The sequence below is a fragment of the Gorilla gorilla genome, chromosome 7 (assembly GCF_029281585.2).
Source record: "Gorilla gorilla gorilla isolate KB3781 chromosome 7, NHGRI_mGorGor1-v2.1_pri, whole genome shotgun sequence".
Classification (NCBI taxonomy): Eukaryota; Metazoa; Chordata; class Mammalia; order Primates; family Hominidae; genus Gorilla; species Gorilla gorilla.
Genome location: NC_073231.2, coordinates 34929807 through 34946522, shown reverse-complemented (window position 1 = coordinate 34946522; position 16716 = coordinate 34929807). Strand labels below are relative to the sequence as shown.

At 49.2% G+C, this 16716-nt stretch overlaps 1 protein-coding gene across 1 annotated transcript in view; it reads left to right on the top strand.

Annotated features, from left to right (window-relative positions):
* GSR (glutathione-disulfide reductase) overlaps positions 1-16716 on the top strand; it is a 52726-nt gene that overhangs the window by 15911 nt on the left and 20099 nt on the right. Inside the window, exons 3-6 of the mRNA XM_031014026.3 lie at positions 2085-2173; positions 3847-3916; positions 11783-11930; positions 14874-14928. Of these exons, the coding sequence (XP_030869886.3) occupies positions 2085-2173; positions 3847-3916; positions 11783-11930; positions 14874-14928 (362 nt within the window). The remainder of the gene's footprint in view (positions 1-2084; positions 2174-3846; positions 3917-11782; positions 11931-14873; positions 14929-16716) is intronic.

The window sequence follows — 16716 nt, the reverse complement described above, 5'->3', positions numbered from 1 at the left end:
AAATCATAATCAAAATCAGAATGTTTCCAAATAGATCAGTTAAAATTCTTTCTGCAAAAAAAACCCCTAGACCCTACTAAAAGTAGCTTAAACAATAGGATTGTTTTCGTTTGATTTGTGTTTTTTAAATTTTTAAATTTATTTTTAGTTACTTTTTATTTTTATTATTATTATTTTTTTGAGACGGAGTTTCGTTCTTGTCGCCCAGGCTAGAGTACAGTGGCGCGATCTTGGCTCACCGCAACCTCTGCCTCCTGGGTTCAAGTGATTCTCTTGCCTCAGCCTCCCAAGTAGCTGGGATGACAGGCGCGTGCCACTGCACTTGGCTGATTTTTGTATTTTTAGTAGAGATGGGGTTTCACCGTGTTGGCCAGGCTGGTCTCAAACTCCTGACCTCAGGTGATCTGCCCACCTCAGCCTCCCAAAATGCTGGGATTATAGGCATGAGCCACAGACCCCAGCCAAGGCCTGGTCATCTACACTGCAGGATAGTTTTTTCTCAGCAAAAAGACCCAGCCAGCAAACCAAACTGTTGAATGGAATCTTCTTAAGTTCTGTGGGTTCATGGATTTTCTGTATCACATTAGTGATTTTTTCGGTATTACTATCTGTGGTGCAGGTCACATTGAATGAATTCATTTTTTTACCCTTGACAAAGAGGAAAAAACAGCAGCTCTTATTTGTAAAGCTGCCTCTTGCTTATACTTGCAAAGAATTTTACCATTCATTTGAATGTACTTTCAACATATGTTGTAATCTCAAGCTTACCACCTTTATTAATGACATTCCATTTTAACTTGTCATCTTTTTGGTATTATATAAGTAAATCTCCTAATCTCATCAGTGATGCATACCTGAGTTTAATTCCAAAAAGTCTTTTTGAAATCTTTTCCCTGGTATAGGTAGGTGTTTTTCTTTCTGTCTTAGGAAGGCTTTTTTTCTCTGGGACATTTTCCCTCAACTATTTCCTTTCCTATTAGTCATACTTTTTGTAATCTGTTCTACTTGGAGCCATGCAATTATCACTCTATGAATTATATAAATTAATTATAAGCTGGTTTTATCAGTTTAAACCAGTTATGGTCGTAAATTTCGTGTTGATTGGTACAAGTTTATTTTTTTAAAAATATACCACTGGGCTAATACTGCACAGTAAACTGATTTTATAATGTTTTATTCTCATATTTACTTATTCCTTCTGATCACATGTGGTAGACATTTATGTATGTTCATTTATATATGTTTTTTTTCTTTTCTTTTTTTTTTTTTTTTGAGACAGAGTCTCACTCTTGCCCAGGCCAGAATGCAGTGGTGTGATTTCAGCTCACTGCAATCTCCACCTCCCAGGTTCAAGTGATTCTCCTGCCTCAGCACAAGTAGCTGGGACTACAGGCGTGCATCACCATGCCCGGCTAATTTTTTTGTATTTTTATTAGAAATGAGATTTCACCATGTTGGCCAAGATGGTCTCGAACTCCTGACCTCAAGTGATCCACCTCCCTCGGCCTTCCAAAGTGCTGGGATTATAGTCATGAGCCACTGTGCCCGGCCTTGTTTTTGTTTCTTTTTAGTCTGTTTTTAATAGCTTTCCCCTTATCTCTTAAAAAAAAAATGTTTTAAGTTAGCAAGGTGTAGTAGATTTTATTTATTATTATTATTATTTTATCTTTTGAGACAGAGACTCTGTCACTCAGGCTGGAGTGCAGCAGTGTGATCTTGGCTCACTACAACCTCTGCCCTCAGGGTTCAAGCAATTCTCCTGCCTCAGCTTCCCAAGTAGCTGGGACTACAGGTGTGTGCCACCATACCCAGCTAATTTTTGTATTTTTAATAGAGATGGGGTTTTGCCATGTTGGCCAGGCTGGTCCCGAACTCTTGACCTCAAGTGATCCACCTGCCTCGGGCTCCCAAAGTGCTGGGATTACAGACGTGAGCTGCCGTGCCCAGCTAGGTTTGTTTTTAATTTAAAGGGCAGTATTTTTATCTGCTGTTAACCTAGTTACCATTCATTCATGATTCCTTTTTCCCCTCAGGACTGATTTACTGCTGTTTTGGATCTTTTTTTTTTTTTTTTTTTTTTACAGGTAATGTGGAACACAGCTGTCCACTCTGAATTCATGCATGATCATGCTGATTATGGCTTTCCAAGTTGTGAGGGTAAATTCAATTGGCGGTAAGTGTCAACACTCAGAGGGTTCAGTTTCCAAGTGTAGATATTTTTCTTTTATAACTGAGCCATAAACTTTTTTAGGGATGGAGGAGGAATTGCGGTAAATATTCACAATACGAGATTTACAGTTTAGCCATTTTTAAGTATACAATTGAGTGCCATTAAGCGCATTCACATTGTTATACAGTCGTCACCACTATTACCACTTCCAGAACTTTTCTGCCATCCCAAACAGAAACTATTCTATTAAACAATAACCCCTCATTCTCTTCTCCCCCTGGTCCCTGGGAACCTCTATTCTGCTTTCTGTCTCTATGAATTTGCCAATTCTAGTGAACTCACATAAGTGGAATCATACAATATTTGTTCCTTTATGTCTAGTGTATTTTGTTTTCACGGTTTGTCCATGTTGTAGTATGTATCAGAACTTCATTCCTTTTTTTCTGTTTGGTAAGACGGGGTCTTGCTCTGTTGTCCACGCTGGAGTGCAGTGGTGCAATCATAGCTCACTGCTATCTTGAGCTCCTGGGCTCAAGCTATCCTCCCACTTCAGCCTCCTGAGTAGCTGGGACTACAGGCACGTGCCACCATGCCTGCCTATTTTTTTTTATTTTTGTTTTTAGTAGAGATGAGGTCTCATTGTGGTGCCCAGACTAGTCTTGAACTCCTGAGCTGAAGTGATCCTCCCGCCTCAGCCTCCCAATGTGCTGGGATTACAAGTGTGAGCCACTGTGCCCAGCCTTCATTCCTTTTAAAAGCAGAATAAGATTTCTTCATATGGATAAAACCACATTTTGTTTATCCATTCATTTGTTAGTGAATTTTTGGGTTGTTTTTACCTTTTTTTTTTTTTTTTTTTGAGACGGAGTCTCACTCTGTCACCCAGGCTGGAGTGCAGTGGCACGATCTCGGCTCACTGCACGCTCCGCCTACCGGGTTCACGCCATTCTCCTGCCTCAGCCTCCTGAGTAGCTGGGACTACAGGCGCCCACCAGCATGCCTGGGTAATTTTTTGTATTTTTTTTTAGTAGAGACGGGATTTCACTGTGTTAGCCAGAATGATCTCGATCTTCTGACCTCGTGATCCGCCCACCTCAGCCTCCCAAAGTGCCGGGATTACTGGCGTGAGCCACCGCACCCGGCCTGTTTTTACCTTTTGGTTATTGTGAACAATGCTGCTATGAACATTCGTATATGGGTATCTGTTCAGGTCTCTGCTTCCAGTTTCTTTTGGGTCTGTACTTAGAAGTGAAATTGCCAGATCATATGGTAGTTTTGTGTTTAACTATTTAAGGAACTGCTGTAAATCCTTTGAAGCCATAACAGTTTTGAAGAAATTTAGCAAATTTATTTATTTAGCAAGTGTTTATTAAGTGCCCACCACGTCCTATGCACATCATATTCTAGGCACTTTGCCAAAACATTTCTCCTTGTCTTCTGTGCAGAAAGACGATGCCAACTGAGTGTGTTCTCCACTGAGTGGCACAGAGGCTTTTAACACATGGGGCAGCAGAATGACACAGGGAAGGGATGACTGTCTTCGGAGACATTCACTCACTGCGGTTCCTGTTGACAGTCAGTGATTCTCTGCTCGGGGTGTTCAGGGACAGATGCCTTAGTTACTAACTAAAAGGGGAAGATCCTGTTTCTGAATACTGACTTGGGCTTCATTGCAGTGTTATTAAGGAAAAGCGGGATGCCTATGTGAGCCGCCTGAATGCCATCTATCAAAACAATCTCACCAAGGTGTGTATGCTGGGTTTTTAACTTTGAGAAAGAGCTGTTCCCTTCTTGAGTACTCAGCTAAGTCTTGCCAGACTGTAGCCCTATTTATTTATTTATTTATTTATTTATTTATTTATTTATTTATTGGAGACAGGGTCTCGCTCTGTCGCCCAGGCTGGAGTGCAGGGGCGCAATCTCGGCTCACTGCAACCTCTGCCTCCTGAGTTCAAGCAATTCTCCTGCCTCAGCCTCCTGAGTAGCTGGGACTACAGGCGTGTGCCACCACGCCCATCGAATTTTTGTATTTTTTTAGTAGAAACAGGGTTTCACCATGTTGGCCAGGCTGGTCTCGAACTCCTGACCTCAGGTCATCTGCCCACCTTGTCCTCTCAAAGTGCTGAGATTACAGGCATGAGCCACTGCGCCCGGCCCTATTTTATTTTTAACGACCAGGTCTCTATCTGTCGCCAGGCTGGAGTACGGTGGTGCAATGATAGCTCACTGTAGCCTCCAAGTCCTGTGCTCAAGCAGTCCTCCCACCTCAGTCTCCTTAGTAACTAGGACTGTAGGCACGCACCACCACACCTGGCTAATTTTTAAAATATTTTGTAGAGATTTCTCACTGTGTTGCCTAGGCTGGTCTTTAAACTCCTGCCTTAGCCTCCCAAAGTGTTGGGATTATAGAGATGAGCCACTGTGCCTGGCCTCTTACTTTTTCTATTATTGAAATTGACCTGTGAGAGCAGAAGCCTCTGACCTAGATGGCCAGTCTCTTCTGCAGAGAGAGGGTGGCGTGTGCCAGAGCTGGCAGACCAGGCCTCACCTAATGGCTGCACCTTGAGTAGGTCTGGCCTGGCAATTAGATTCAGAAGTCACATACAAGAGACTTTGTGCACCAGTATACCAGTTTATTAATTAAAATGAGGAGTGCCATCTAGCTGAAAACCTGCCACTGTGTGTTTGTTTGTTTTTTGAGACAGAGTTTCTCTATTCACCCAGGCTGGAATGCACAATCTCAGCTCAGTGCAACCTCTGCCTCCCGCCAGGTTCAAGCAATTCTCCTGCCTCAGCCTCCCAAGTAGCTGGGATTACAGGTGTGCACCACCACGCCTGGGTAATTTTTGTATTTTTAGTAGAAACGGGATTTCACCATGTTGGCCAGGGGTCTCGAACTCCTGACCTCAAGTGATTTGCCCACCTTGGCCTCCCAAAGTGCTGAGATTATAGGCGTGAGCTACCGCACCTGGCCAAACCTACCATTGTTTATTTGCCTAGAGTAAGACCTCCTTAAGAGACCAAATTAGGATTCAGAAGGTTGTTTTTATGAATGACATCTGATCAAGAAAACTGGGCAGAGGTGTGTTTGCCTCCAGCAACTGTATGTCATCCTTCACTATCCTGATGCTTTTCCCCCATAGTGCTGGGATGTCACACCTTTCCCACCAGGACCACGTAGGTGACATTCACAACCTGTGCATCACTTAACTCTCCTTTTCCTTGACAATATCTTCCTGCCACCCTTCATTTGTCTTTGTGGTCTCACTTTGCTGTTTCTAAGATTTCTTTTTTTTTTTTTTTTTTATTGATCATTCTTGGGTGTTTCTCGCAGAGGGGGATTTGGTAGGGTTACAGGACAATAGTGGAGGGAAGGTCAGCAGATAAGCAAGTGAACAAAGTTCTCTGGTTTCCCTAGGCAGAGGACCCTGCGGCCTTCCGCAGTGTTTGTGTCCCTGGGTACTTGAGATTAGGGAGTGGTGATGGCTCTTAACGAGCATGCTGCCTTCAAGCATCTGTTTAACAAAGCACATCTTGCACCGCCCTTAATCCATTCAACCCTGAGTGGATACAGCACATGTTTCAGAGAGCACAGGGTTGGGGGTAGGGTCACAGATCAACAGGATCCCAAGGCAGAAGAATTTTTTCTTAGTACAGAACAAAATGAAAAGTCTCCCATGTCTACCTCTTTCTACACAGACACGGCAACCATCCGATTTCTCAATCTTTTCCCCACCTTTCCCCCCCTTCCACTCCACAAAACCGCCATTGTCATCATGACCCGTTCTCAATGAGCTGTTGGGTACACCTCCAAGCTGGGGTGGTGGCCGGGCAGAGGGGCTCCTCACTTCCCAGTAGGGGCGGCCGGGCAGAGGTGCCCCTCACCTCCCGGACGGGGTGGCTGGCCGGGCAGGGGGCTGACCCCCCCCACCTCCCTCCTGGTCGGGGCGGCTGGCCGGGCAGAGGCGCCCCTCACCTCCCGGATGGGGCGGCTGGCCAGGCGGGGGGCCGAACCCCCACCTCCCTCCCGGACAGGGCGGCAGGCTGGGCAGTGGGCTGACCCCCCCACCTCCCTCCCGGACGGGGCGGCTGGCCAGGCGGGGGGCTGACCCCCCACCTCCCTCCCGGACAGGGTGGCAGGCTGGGCGGTGGGCTGACCCCCCCACCTCCCTCCCGGACGGGGCGGCTGGCCGGGCTGAGGGGCTCCTCACTTCCCAGTAGGGGCGGCCGGGCAGAGGCGCCCCTCACCTCCCGGACGGGGCGGCTTGCTTGGCGGGGGGCTGACCCCCCCACCTCCCTCCCGGACGGGGCGGCTGGCCGGGCGGGGGGGGCTCCTCACTTCCCAGTAGGGGCGGCCGGGCAGAGGTGCCCCTCACCTCCCGGACGGGGCGGCTGGCCAGGCGGGGGGTTGACCCCCCCACCTCCCTTCCGGACGGGGTGGCTGGCCGGGCGGGGGGCTGACCCCCCCACCTCCCTCCCGGACAGAGCGGCTGGCCGGGCAGAGGGGCTCCTCACTTCCCAGTAGGGGCGGCCGGGCAGAGGCGCCCCTCACCTCTCGGACCGGGTGGCCGGCCAGGCGGGGGGCCGAACCCCCACCTCCCTCCCAGACAGGGCGGCAGGCTGGGCGGTGGGCTAACCCCCCCACCTCCCTTCCGGACGGGGCGGCTCGCCGGGCGGGGGGCTGGCCCCCCCACCTCCCTCCCGGATGGGGCGGCTGGCCGGGCGGGGGGGGCTCCTCACTTCCCAGTAGGGGCGGCCGGGCAGAGGTGCCCCTCACCTACCGGACGGGGTGGCTGGCCAGGCGGGGGGTTGACCCCCCCACCTCCCTTCCGGACGGGGTGGCTTGCCGGGCGGGGGGCTGACCCCCCCCACCTCCCTCCCGGACAGAGCGGCTGGCCGGGCAGAGGGGCTCCTCACTTCCCAGTAGGGGCGGCCGGGCAGAGGCGCCCCTCACCTCTCGGACCGGGTGGCCGGCCAGGCGGGGGGCCGAACCCCCACCTCCCTCCCAGACAGGGCGGCAGGCTGGGCGGTGGGCTAACCCCCCCACCTCCCTTCCGGACGGGGCGGCTCGCCGGGCGGGGGGCTGGCCCCCCCACCTCCCTCCCGGACGGGGCGGCTGGCCGGGCGGGGGACTGACCCCCCCCCCACCTCCCTCCTGGACGGGTTGGCTGGCCGGGCGGGGGGCTGACCCCCCCACCTCCCTCCTGGACGGGTTGGCTGGCCGGGCGGGGGGCTGACCCCCCCACCTCCCTCCCGGACGGAGCGGCTGGCCGGGCAGAGGGGCTCCTCACTTCCCAGTAGGGGTGGCCGGGCAGAGGCGCCCCTCACCTCCCGGACAGGGTGGCTGGCCGGGCGGGGGGCTGACCCCCCCACCTCCCTCCCGGACGAGGTGGCTGCCGGGCGGAGACGCTCCTCACTTCCCAGACGGGGTGGCTGCTGGGCGGAGGGGCTCCTCACTTCTCGGGCAGGGCGGCTGCCGGGCGGAGGGGCTCCTCACTTCTCAGACGGGGCGGTTGCCAGGCAGAGGGTCTCCTCACTTCTCAGACGGGGCGGCCGGGCAGAGACGCTCCTCACATCCCGGACTGGGCGGCAGGGCAGAGGTGCTCCCCACATCTCAGACGATGGGCGGCCGGGCAGAGAGGCTCCTCACTTCCCAGATGTGATGGCGGCTGGGAAGAGGCGCTCCTTGTTTCCTAGATGGGATGGCGGCCGGGCAGAGACGCTCCTCACTTTCCAGACTGGGCAGCCAGGCAGAGGGGCTCCTCACCTCCCGGACGATGGGCGGCCAGGCGGAGACGCTCCTCACTTCCCAGACGGGGCGGCAGCCGGGCAGAGGCTGCAATCTCGGCACTTTGGGAGGCCAAGGCAGGCGGCTGGGAGGTGGTTGTAGCGGGCCAAGATCACGCCACTGCACTCCAGCCTGGGCACCATTGAGCACTGAGTTAACCAGACTCTGTCTGCAATCCCGGCACCTCGGGAGGCCGAGGCTGGCTGATCACTCGCGGTTAGGAGCTGGAGACCAGCCCAGCCAACACAGCGAAACCCCGTCTCCACCAAAAAAATACGAAAACCAGTCAGGCGGGGCGGTGCGCGCCTGCAATCGCAGGCACTCGGCAGGCTGAGGCAGGAGAATCAGGCAGGGAGGTTGCAGTGAGCTGAGATGGCAGCAGTACCGTCCAGCTTCGGCTCGGCATCAGAGGGAGACCGTGGAAAGAGGGGAGAGGGGAGAGGGGAGAGGGGAGAGGGGAGAGGGGAGAGGGGAGAGGGAGAGGGAGAGGGAGAGGGAGAGGGAGAGGGAGAGCTGTTTCTAAGATTTCTTAGGGTTGTTTGTTTGTTTGTTTGTGAAACAGAATCTTGCTCTGTCTCCCAGGCTGGAATGCAGTGATGTGATCTCGGCTCACTGCGACCTCTGCCTCCCAGGTTCAAGCAATTCTTGTGCCTCAGCCTCCCGAGTAGCTGGGACTACAGGCGCGTGCCCCCACACCTGCCTAATTTTTTTGTATTTTTAGTAGAGATAGGGTTTCACCATGTTGGCCAGGCTGGTCTCGAACTCCTAGCCTGAAGTGATCTGCCTGCCTCAGCCTCCCAAAGTGCTGGGATTACAGGGGTGAACAACCACTCCTGGCCCTCTTAGGTTATATTTAGATCAGTAACTTTTTTGTTGTTGTTTGAGAAGGGTCTTACTCTGTCACCCAGGCTGAAGTGCAGTGGCATGATCTCAGCCTCAACCTCCCAGGCTCAAGTGATCCTCCTGCCTTGGCCTTCCAACATGCTGCGATTACAGGCATCAGCCACTACACCCGGCTTAGATCAGTAGATTCTTGATGATAAATAGGCCACTGTGATCTCAGTAGCAGCATATTTATAAACCAATTTTTAGGACGAGTTACTTCATACGTAGCTAACTGTATACAGTTTTATATTCTTATTCATTGGGTTTATTTTTTGGAGGGTGAATTTTCCAACCTTAATCCTCAATCCAGGGGGAAAAATATTTAAAGGCCTGCAGTCCTTAAGCACAGGAGATTTTAAGGCTGAGTATAGAGTAACACTGGCAGTACTAAAACACACCAAGTTTTTTATTTTTATTTTTTATTTTTTTGAAGTCAGGATCTCACTCTCTTGAGCAGACTGGAGGGCACTGTCGTGATCACAGCTCACCGCAGCCTTAACCTCCCAGGCTCAAGCAATCCTCCCACCTCAGCCCCCTGAGTAGCTTGGGCTATAAGCACTGTCCCACCACACCCTACTACTTTTAAAAAACTTTTGTAGAGGCCGGGCGCGGTGGCTCACACCTGTAATCCCAGTACTTTGGAGGCCGAAGCGAGCGGATCATGAGGTCAGGAGATTGAGACCATCCTGGCTAACACGGTGAAACCCCAGCTCTACTAAAAATACAAAAATTGGCCAGGTGTGGTGGCGGGCGCCTGTAGTCCCAGCTATTTGGAAGGCTGAGGCAGGAGAATGGCGTGAACCCTGGAGGCGGAGCTTGCAGTGAGCTGAGATCACGCCACTGCACTCCAGCCTGGGCAAAAATGCAAGACTCTGTCTCAAAAAAAAAAATTTTTTTTTGTAGAGATGAGGTCTTGCTATGTTGCCCACACTGATCTTGAACTCCTGGCCTCAAGCAACCCTTCTGCCTTGTCCTCCCAAAATATGGGAATTATAGGCATAAACCACTGCATCTGGCCTTTTTTTTTTTTTAATGGAGCTGACTGAAATACTTTTGCAAAAGAGGTAGGAAAATTATTCAGGAACCAGCATTTTGTAATACTTAGAAATCTTGGTGTGTACTATAGCTTATGGTGATCTTATGGGGAAGGAGTTACCTATAGTTGACCCAGAAATTCTATATGGCAAAGGAAACTTTCTACCTAATATCCTGGGAAATGAAAGTAAAAATCTCACTGCTTCCTCCTCTGAACTAGTGTCTGTCCTATCGCCACGCAAGCCATACTCCTTTTTGTCTAGCATTGCAGATGAAGTCATTAAGACCTGAGGGAATGGTGTTCTGGAGGCCTGTGGATTTTGTCTTTGACCTTGATTCAGCTTGATTAAGCCTGGCACCTGCAGGAACAGGCCTGGAGGGTGCAGGGAAAGAAGAAGATAACTCAATTCAGAATCAAGCACGTTCCAATATGTTAAAGCATTCCACTTTGTAATCATGCTTACATGGTTCCATTATTCTTGTAATTGACCACATTTGCATGCCCCTGCGTGTATCATGGCTGGCAAAAGCGTGCCAGCAGCCCCTAAGTGAAGGCCTCGGTACAGAGGATTCCAGTAAGAGCAAATCCAAAAGTAAGAGTCTGAGTTCTCACTGTCTCCAGCGTAGAACTTCAGTGTCATGTACTTTTGTGGTATTCTTCCCATTTTACGAAAGCACAAGCATTGCGTTTCCCTCCCTTGGCCAGAGTATTCCTCTCTTGCTCTTGCCTCTGTTCATTTCACTCTTATCCTATTGTCTTTCTTAGCCTTCTGCCTCTCCTCCAGACACACCAGTCTTTTTGAGAGAGAGTCTTGTCTCTGTCGCCCAGGATGGAGTGCAGTGGCGTAATCTCGGCTCACTGCAACCTCTGCCTCCCAGGTTCAAGGGATTCTCATGCCTCAGCCTCCTGAGCAGCTGGGATTACAGGTGCCCGCCACCACTTCTGGCTAATTTTTATATTTTTAGTAGAGACGGGGTTTCTCCATGTTGGTCAGGCTGGTCTCGAACTCCCGACCTCAGGTGATCTGCCTGCCTCGGCCTTCCAAAGTGCTGGAATTACAGATGTGAGCCACCACGCCCAGGCCAGACACACCATTCTGTAATGTGATTACATTGCACATAAGGAACTTTCGCCCTCAATTCTTGGGGGCAAAGATGTCATCTTTCTTACGGGGGTGACTTGCATATACATTTTTGTCTCTGGGTTTTGGCCCAAGGTAGCACTTTTATTTCTTCTTTTTCCTCCTTCTTCGTTCGTTCTTCTTTCCTTCGTTCTTTCTTCTAACTTCTTTCTTTCTTCCTCCTCCTCCTCCTTTTCCTCCTCCTCCCTCTTCTCCTCCTCCTCCTTCTTCCTTCCCCTCCTCCCCTTCCCTCCTTCCTTCTTCTTCTTCCTTCTTCTCCTCCTCCCCCTCACTTTGTCATCCAGGCTGGAGTGCAGTGGTGCCATCTCAGCTCACTGCAGCCTTAACCTCCCAGATTCAAGCAATCCTCCTGCCTCAGCCCCTCAAAGAGCTGGGACTACAGGTGTGCAGCACCATGCGTGGCTAATTTTTGTATTTTTAGTAGAGACTGGGTTTTGACATGTTTCCCAGCCTGGTCTCGAACTCCTGAGCTCAAGCTATCCACCCACCTCTGCCTCCCAAAGTGCTAGGATTACAGGTGTAAGCCACTGTGCCCAGCCTATTTCATCTTACTGTATACTTCCGGCAACTAATGGCAACCCCTTTCCTAAGTATAGGTTGCCAGTTAGAAGTTCTACAGAAACTTGAAAAATGGAGAATTGTGTTGGCATCAGCAAATCAAGAATCAAAATGTTCAGTAGAGAAATGAAAGTTCTGATAAGTTGCAGCAGGTGTCTTTGTTTTTATTCTAAGAACAGGCTAATGTCATGGTTCCTTCTCTAGTCCCATATAGAAATCATCCGTGGTCATGCAGCCTTCACGAGTGATCCCAAGCCCACAATAGAGGTCAGTGGGAAAAAGTACACCGCCCCTCACATCCTGATCGCCACAGGTGGTATGCCCTCCACTCCTCATGAGAGCCAGATCCCCGGTGAGTCATACGACAGGTACTCATTAACAGCAGTCAGGAGTTTACTGTTGCTTTCAACCTGACAAGCCATGCCAGGGGATCTGCCTAAACCAGTTCTCTCTTTGGAGCCAGGCCATGGGAGAAGGTCTCTGCAGAACCTAACTCCAGTTGGCTTAGTGGTAGCTAGTGATGCATTCACCCAGGCTGGAGTGCAGTGGCACGATCTTGGCTCACTGCTACCTCCGCCTCCTGGGTTCAAGTGATTCTCCTGCCTCAGCCTCCCAAGTAGCTGGGACTACAGGCATGCCACCACCACACTTGGCTAATTTTGGTATTTTTAGTAGAGACGGGGTTTCATCATATTGGCCAGGCTGGTCTTGAACTCTTGACCTCAGGTGATCCACCCACCTTGGCCTCCCAAAGTGCTGGGATTGCAGGCCACCGTGCCCAGCAAAGAGATTTCATGTGGCCCCAGGCTCAGACATATTGCAGGTAACAGAGGGAGAGAAATCAATGAAAGCCTTATTCTTTCCTTCTTAGCTTAGCATACATTGTTTCCAGCTTCAGTTTGTCAAACGGGTTGTTATTTACAAGACACGTGATAATTTATTGTTTTGTTCAAGAGAGAGAAATCTTGTAAGGATGTAGCTTGAGTAGCTAAGTAAGCTTTTATATGCATATTTTTCTCTTTTAAGTAGAGACTTATAGAAGATTAAAGCTGTAAGGAATCTCAGAGATGGTCATAACTGCTTTTGCATTTTATTATTTTATTATTTATTTATTTATTTATTTATTTTGAGACAGAGTCTGGCTCTGTCACCCAGGCTGGAGTGCAGTGGCGCAACCTCAGCTCGCTGCAACTCCACCTCCTGGGTTCAAGCGATTTTCCTGCCTCAGACTCCCGAGTAGCTGGGATTACAGGTGTCCGCCACCACGCCCAGCTAATTATGTATTTTAGTAGAGACAGAGTTTCACCATGTTGGTCACATGGGCCCACCTCGGCCTCCCAAAGTGCTGGGATTACAGGCGTGAGCCACTGTGCCCGGCCTATTATTTTAATTTATATTATTTTATTTTTTTGAGACAGGGTCTTGCTCTGTTGTCCAGGCTGGAGTGCAGTGGTGTGATCACAGCTCACTAAGGCCTTGACCAGGAGGTTTAGATGGGAGATGGCTCAAGCGATATCTTTCTTTTTTCCCAGCTAGATTATAAGGACTTTGTGGATGGTGAACATAGTTTATACATCTTTTGAATTTTCCATGGATTAGCTTCATAAGATCCATTATCAAGGTGAATTTTTTTTTTTTTTTTTGAGACAGATTCTTGCTCTGCCACCCAGGCTGGAGTGCAGTGGCGCAATCTCCACTCACTGGAACCTCTGCCTCCCGGGTTTAAGCAATTCTCCTGCCTCAGCCTCCTTAGTAGCTGGTGCTACAGGCACGCACCACCATGTCCAGCTAATTTTTTTTGTATTTTTAGTGGAGGTGGGGTTTTGCCACGTTGTCCAGGCCAGTCTCAAACTCCTGACCTCAGTTGATCTGCCCACCTTGGCCTCCCAAAGTGCTGGGATTACAGGTGTGAGCCACTGCACCCAGCCAAAATGCAACATATATATTTTTTTGTTTGTTTGTTTGTTCAGAGACAGAGTTTTGCTTTTGTCGCCCAGGCTGGAGTGCAATGGGAGGATCTTGGCTCACTGCAACCTCTGCCTCCTGTGTTCAAGCGATTCTCCTGCCCCAGCCTCCTGAGTAGCAGGGATTACAGGCATGCGCCACCATACTCAGCTAATTTTTGTATTTTTAGTAGAGACGGGGTTTCACCATGTTGGCCAGGCTAGTCTCGAACATTTGACGTCAGGCGATCTGCCTGTCTTAGTCTCCCAAAGTGCTGGGATTATAGGTGTGAGCCACTGCACCTGGCCTAATATATTTAATAACTGATGAGAAATGAGGGTGGGGGGCTACTGAGAGAAGGAATCAGCAGTTGACAGCTGAAGGCTTTGTCTGCATTATTGGGAGCAGGTGGTAACTGAAGTGGTAAACTTGAGAGAGATATGGGTTGGAAGATAAAATTAAGGTTCAGTTCTAAATAGACTAAGTTTGAAGCCAATGTAAAATTGTGTGGCGAGATAGTTAGAAACATGGAACTGCAACCTGGGGAGAAGGTCAAACCTGGAAGAATGCATTTGGAAGTCCTGCAAGATAGGACCTGCTATCCTATATCCAAAGGTTTCAATCTCCTTTTCACTACATGTATATTTCACTATATAGGTTGTACCTCTTGTAATTCAATGTATACACCATATAGGTTGAAACCTTTGAAAGAATAAGCAGAGAGGAAAGGGCCACATCGATTTTTTTTTTTTTTTTTTTTTTTTGAGACGAAATCTTGCTCTGTTCCCAGGCTGGAGTGCAGTGGCACAATCTCGGCTCACTGCAACCTCCGCCTCCCAGGTTCAAGTGATTCTCCTGCCTCAGCCTCCCAAGTAGCTGGGACTATAGGTGCGTACCACCACGCCCAGCTAATTTTTGTATTTTTAGTAGAGACAGGGTTTCATCACGTTGGCCAGGCCACATAGATTTTGAACTACATAGAAATTTGTCTTTTCAGGCAGGAACGGTGTCTCACACCTGTAATGAGCTGAGCCCCAGGGTTCCTACCTGCCCTTGGGGTGGGAGGGTGAACAGATCCAGCAGAGTCTGTTCATGACCACTGAGATCTTCATTCTTCAGAGAAATGTAAAAGTTATTTAGCCATCATGGCTTCTGTTTCTAGAGAGAAAATAAAAATGTTGACTCAGGGAGGATTTGGTTGGCAGCTTTCCAAGCAGAGACTTTAACAAAACTTGTCAAAACGGAGACTACATTGGCTGTGAAAGTGTTTGGTTTTTGGCATAAAATGTTGTGATTACTTTGCAAGAGAAAGAGCAGTCTTGTGTGATCTATGTTGCCTTTTTCTACATAGGTGCCAGCTTAGGAATAACCAGCGATGGATTTTTTCAGCTGGAAGAATTGCCCAGGTAAGCCAACCTGACCTGACCTCAGTGACTCATTCTTCCTTACTGTCTCCTGGTAACTTTTCTTCGTCTTCTCCTCCCAAGCATTTAATGTAGGCCTTTCCTGAATTCCCTCCTCTTACAGCTTCTCTTTTCATGACCTTGTATATCTCATTCCTAGAACTCCTCAGTAGATCCCTCAAATCTTTCATGCTTTCAATCAGAGGCCAAAGTCAAATGCAGGGTAATTTGAAGACTGCATAGCAAAGTCCTAAAACTGTCTTCTTTCTTCAACTTAATACAGCATCAATTAAGAATGTGTCTAAAGTAGCTTGTATTTTAGAATAGAATAGCTGGTTTTGGCCAGATGTGGTGGCTCATGGCTGTAATCCTAGCACTTTGGGAGGCTGAAGCGGGCAGATCACCTGAGGTCAGGAGCTCGAGACCAGCCTGGCCAACATGGTGAAACCCTGTCTCTACTAAAACTATGGAAATTAGCTGGGTGTGGTGGTGCGGGCCTGTAGTCTCAGCTACTCGGGAAGCTGAGGCAGGAGAATCACTTGAATTCTCAAGGCGGAGTTGCAGTGAGACAAAATCACACCAAGAAAGAAAGAAAGAGAGAGAGAGAGTGCCACCACACCCCGCTAATTTTGTATTTTTAGTAGAGATGGGTTTTCTCCATGTTGGTCAGGCTGGTCTCAAACTCCTGACCTCAGGTGATCCACCCGCCTCCGCCTCCCAAAGTGCTGGAATTACAGGTGTGAGCCACCACACCTGGCCAGATTTTCTTTTAATGAAAAAACATTTTTTTTTTTTAGAGACAGGGTCTTCTTCCATCACCCAGGCAGGAGTGCAGTGGTGCCATCATGGCTTGTGGTAGCCTTGAGCTCTTGGGCTCAAGCAATCCTTTCACCTCAGCCTCCCGAGTAGCTGGGACTACAAACGTGCACCACCATACCTGGTTAACTTTTTAATTTAAAGTTTTGTAGAGATGGGGTCTCGTTCTGTTGTCCAGGCTGGTGTAGAATTCCTGGCCTCAAGCAATCCTCCCACCTTGGCCTCTCAAAGCAGTAGGAATACAAGCATGGGCCACCGTGCTGAATGGATTTAGATTCATAGAGGGGCAAAAAGATCATGAGGAAGTTTGTTTCTCCGATTTGAAGTTGCTGTACATTGCAGGCTTTCTAGTTTAGAGGGATGCTCCTGTCACTTGTGAGAAGAGGTGATGCCTGGAAACAGGTGGAGGGACCCAATGTGTTGGCGCAGGGACTGGCCTTCATTCATCTTCTGAGTGGCACTCACTGTGCAGTTTGCATTGCTCAACTCTTCTGCTCCCTCAGGGGCTGTGCTAATCCAGTTTGAGGTCCTAATCCTATGCTTTTAGAAGGGCTTTTAGGGAGAGTGACTCATAGTCCATGAGCCTGTCTTCACTTTGATTCACCCAGAGTCATGGACAGTTCAGACAGCACGAGGCAGTTCAGAAAGGACCAGGGAGCTGCTTTGCAGTTCCATAGGATGGTGAAAATGTCCCTTGAAGATACTCAGACATGGCAGGCTTCTGACTTGGAGGAGTTCTAAGAAAAGCATACAGTCTTTTTTGGTTTGCTATCAGGTCGCAGAAATGTGTTAGAGAACAGCCTTCCTTCCCTGTGATCCACCCTGCATTGTTTGATTTTAGGGTTGAGTGACATGACATATGTGAGGATGTAGTGAGACATACAGTCATGACTCATTATGTTTGGATAATGTAATTTCATTCCGGACTCACCCTCAAAGAAGTTTCATTATAGATAGCTGTTCATTAGTAATTTT